A 4465-nucleotide genomic window follows, 5' to 3' on the forward strand; every position below is an offset into this window, starting at 1 on the left:
GGACCACAGGTGCATACCACCAAGCCTCACTCATTTTTGTATTTTTTGTTGAGACAGGGTTTGGCCACGTTGCCCAGGCTGGTCTTGAACTCCTGGGCTCGGGTGATCCACCCGCCTTGGCCTCCCAAAGTGTTGGGATTACAGGTGTGAGCCCTGAACCTAGCTGGAAAATACCTTCTAATGTTCAACCACAGAAGAGTATTCAGGTAAAGTATAGCACAACTATTCACATAATGAAGTCTGTGAGTAGTTGTACTATAATTTAATTAAATTTAATAATTTAAAATGGTGTTAGAGAAAATATTTAATAACATACCCAGGTAATTACTATATATTGCTGAGGGAAAAACAACTTATTTTATGATCCTAGTTTTGCAAATATAAATTTGAATATATTTGGGGTGCACAGCAAAATCTCAGGGTAGTGAGATAGGGAGATCTTTCTTTTTTTTCCCCCCTCTCTTCCTCCCTTATTGTCCAAAGAACACATGTCACTTTTGTGATGATGGCTTTTGATAATGCCACTCCAGATTATTGTCCCAGAAGAGCTAAGCTAACCTTGCAGGTGGGTCCAAGGCACTTCTGCAGGTTGATCCGATCGGCTTCCTGCTCCATTTCCCCATTGAAGTCGTAATAGGCCATGTCCCCCACCAGCAGGGCATTGTGGGAGACAGGCAGGAGGCCCCACTTCATGGCCGACACCTTAGAGAGACAATGGCATGGTTAGCACCTGCAGGCCTCCCAGCCCTTTCCTCAGAGCAGAACAGTCCAGCTCCACTCTGGGGGCTGGTGAGGAGTGAGGGTGGGGAGCAGGCACAAGAAAGGCCTGGGCTCCTCCACCACCTGGCTTGGGTGTGCTGTCACGTGGCTTGCTCTAGCGTCTTTTCATCACTGCTTTCACAGCAGCCACGTCAACATATCATCTTTTAGAATTGCTAGAAAGAATGCACTCCAGAGACCTATTGCTGCCCCTCCCACTTCCCCTGCCTCACACAGCTTTGCTTTTGTCATATAACTCTGGGAAGGGGCAGGCTGTGGTGGAGTTTGCACCAGGCTAGGGTAAGCAGAGCCCAGATCTCTTGGGGTAGGCTGGAGACCCTCAGCTTTGGTTTCAGTGCAGACAAGATCATGACTTTTGACAAAGAGAGAGGCCCACTGAAAAGTCCCATGTTAAAAGGAATGAAATTATTAGCTACCCAATACAAAGGTCCCACCTCAAAAGCAATCTCTTGCCCCTGGGACTGGGATAATACAAGTGCTGGGGACCAGGGTTGAAACACAGGTTGTAACCCATTGCCCCACCACTTATTAAAAGTGAGCTGCTCATGGTGGATAGAGTGTGCAATATTTTTTTTTTAAGCAAGGAGCATGGAGGGGTTTAGAAGAACCCTTGCCCTCCTTCACTCATTCTGCCCTGACTCAGCCCTGAGCTCTGCAAAGATGCATACTCGGCACAAATACATCTTCACATCTTAGATCAAATTCTGGAAGGTCTGAGTGCTCATAACCAGTGTACTTTGCTGAGAAAACGGGCTGATAACAAGTCAGCCTACTTTGTCCCTGTAGGTGTGTGGCCTAGGGGTCAGCAGGGTAGGGTGGGGTTCGGGGGGAGTGCCCAGAACTGGTTGTCTGCCGTCTGTCTAAGTAACATCGCAGGGCCTTAGGCACACATGGAGAAATGACCAGGGGGGGACAACCTGCTCCTTGAGGCTCTTCTTTCTATTCCCTCTCAGTTTTGTTTGCAATGTCCCCTACTCTCAGCCTACGCTGAGCTATGGGAAAGTGGACACAGTCCAAGTTCCCACCAACTGGTTGTGTCCTCTGTCAATATATCTCCTCACCAGAGCCTGGCTTCGTGGGGGCAGGCCCCACCCCTTGGTCCAACAGGACTGACCTGAGTAGAAACTTAGAAGGCACTGTCCCCTGGGCAAGGGGTCCCAGCTTGTGTATGCAGCAGGGTGGGGACACAATGCAACAGACATTCCATGTCTTCACGTTATGCTATGACTTTAGTAGTCAGAAAGGTGGAGAGGCTGGGCGTTTCCACGTTGGGAGGTCTTTCGCTTCACCTTGGCCTGAGTTCTAGATCTTTCCAGACTGTTTAAAGTGACGAGATTGCTACAACCTCGGCTGCCTTATGTCTTTCCCTGGGTGGCTGAGAAGGAGCCCACTCACCGCTGCTGTGGCCGGTGTGTGCAGGTGGATGATGCAGCGCACGTCGGGCCTGGCTGCATAGATGGCCGAGTGCAGACAGAAGCCCGTGGTGTCCACTGGGAAGCAGCTGCTGCCCTTCTCCACCACCTCTCCCAGAATGTTCACCTTGATCTGCGCCAGGGAAGAAGAGAGACTTATGGCAACAGGGTGGCGGAGGCCCCTCACTCCTCTCCCAGCTGGTGGGCCCAGCATGTGCCACCCACCTATCTTCACACATTCCAGACACCATAAGCAATGATGGACTTGGTGTTGGAAGAAAACAAACCAGTTCCTGCCCTCAGTGAGCGCACAGTCTAACAGGAACACAGACGATTGTAATTCAGCAGGAGAAATGCGAGAGCAGAGTTTCTCAGACTTGACTGTGCATGAGAATCACCCAAAGCCCAGTCAAATGCAGGTTCTGATTCAGAGGCTGAGAGGGGCCTGAGAGCCTGCATTTCTAACAAGTTCTCAAGTGATTCACAGACCACACATGTGGTAGCAAAGTGCTAGAAAAGAGTCATGCACAGAATTCTCTAGACAGAGACAGAGGGAGTCTTTCATCCCAGCAGAGCATCTGAGAGGCCTTCCAGGGGGAGTAATGTCTACATTGAGCCCTTTCTCAATAAGGCGCAAAGAGGCTGCGGCTGCTTTACAATGACAGCTCTAGCCTCACTCTGCACCCCTACTCCCCTGCCTCCTGGATAAAAAGCAGTAAAATATTTAATCACAGAATTTCCCATGTCCTGAAAGCCCACAATCCAAGGTAAACAGAACTCTCTCTCAAATCACCCAGCACAAATCCAAATCCCGAAGCCAGCCCCTCCCAGTGCACTCTCACTGAACACCTCCCCGGCTTCCTGGAGTGCAATCTCCCGGCAGCTGCGAGTTAACCTAACTTCACTGACTGCAGTTGTTCCCTGGACGTTAACAAGCCAGATGATAGTCTCTAAAACTCACCACAAATTTAGCCCTTAAAACTGAGGCAGCCATGACATTCTGAATGTGGCACACAGAGCAGTTCCTCAAATTGCCCATCACTCCCACTCCAGGAAGCCCAGGCAGACAAGATGGGCATCAAAGCAGGGAGACTGACACTAATGTGGGCGGAGGGATGTGCTGCTGGCGTTTGCTTATACAGAAGCATCAGGAAGATGTTCAACAAATCTCCACTTACAATATCCCATTTTAAGTGAATTTCACAGACGTCAAGGCAGCGTGACCCCTAAAAGCTGCAGCAACTCTCCCACCTCAGGTACTTTAAACCCGAGTATGGAGTGCTGGCCTCCAGTTTCCTTCAGCCCAGCTCCCCCACTTCCTCGGACATGTGGCCTGTTTAGAATTCCCTCTCTCAGATGATCTCTCTCTGATCTTACATATTTTATATCTTATCATTGGATGTGTGATCTGTTGTCACTCAAGAACTTCCACAGCCTAAATCAACAGCCACCCTCCCATATAGTGCCTTTGTACAAATGGGAAAGCAGGTACTCCTTCTTGAGGACAGCCCAGGGACATAGGGCTTGATGTGTGGGTATTGCCTTTGTGCAAATTCAAAACAGAAGCCCAATGCTAGGACACAGTGAGTGGAGTACAGGTTGGATTTCACTCTCTCTTCTCTTCCTTATTAGCCAGGCTCCCTTGTGCAGTGCACAAACTACAACCACACACAGCAGCCCTACGTCAACACACACTCCATAAACATCTCATGCCCATGACTCAAACCTGTATCTCTAGCCTGCATCTCTTCTGAACCTAGAATAACCAAATGTCAACTGACATCTCTTGAATATCCCACCAGCCCCTCAAATTCAATCCCATACTCCCAACCCAACTGATCACCAGGCCTACTAAGCACAGAGGCCCGGAATTTCCTTCTCAGCTTGCTGTAATAACCCCACCTAGGTGTCAGTTGGCCTCCACACAGCTTTCAGAGTGATCCTTCTACAATGGAAACCTGCTTGCATTACTCCCCTGCTTGCACTTCAGTGGCTCTGCGTGTCCAGCAGAATAAAGCCAAAACACCATAACAAGATCTTCCATGCCATTTATCACCTGGACCCTATCCCCTTCCACGGTCACCTCCAGATACTGAACACTTGAGTCAGACTCGGCCACTCACCTGTCCTCCCAAATGCATGCACAGGGCTCTTGTATGCCCCTGGGCTTGATGCATGCTGCACTCCTGCTGAGGACAGAGTCATCTCCGCCAAACCTCTCCTTGCCACCATGGTCTAAGTCTGCTTACCCCACTGGTTCACATCCCACTGAC

The 4465-nt window shown here is 49.7% G+C and overlaps 1 protein-coding gene across 1 annotated transcript in view; it reads right to left on the reverse strand.

Annotated features, from left to right (window-relative positions):
• LOC105540139 (beta-adducin) overlaps nt 1-4465 on the reverse strand; it is a gene marked incomplete at its 3' end in the record, with an annotated part of 32508 nt that overhangs the window by 5053 nt on the left and 22990 nt on the right. The window contains exons 7-8 of the mRNA XM_011980631.1: nt 2176-2325; nt 559-702 (exon numbers count right to left, since the gene is read on the reverse strand). Of these exons, the coding sequence (XP_011836021.1) occupies nt 559-702; nt 2176-2325 (294 nt within the window). The remainder of the gene's footprint in view (nt 1-558; nt 703-2175; nt 2326-4465) is intronic.

This window comes from Mandrillus leucophaeus, unplaced genomic scaffold (genome assembly GCF_000951045.1).
Source record: "Mandrillus leucophaeus isolate KB7577 unplaced genomic scaffold, Mleu.le_1.0 Scaffold216, whole genome shotgun sequence".
Taxonomy (NCBI): domain Eukaryota; kingdom Metazoa; phylum Chordata; class Mammalia; order Primates; family Cercopithecidae; genus Mandrillus; species Mandrillus leucophaeus.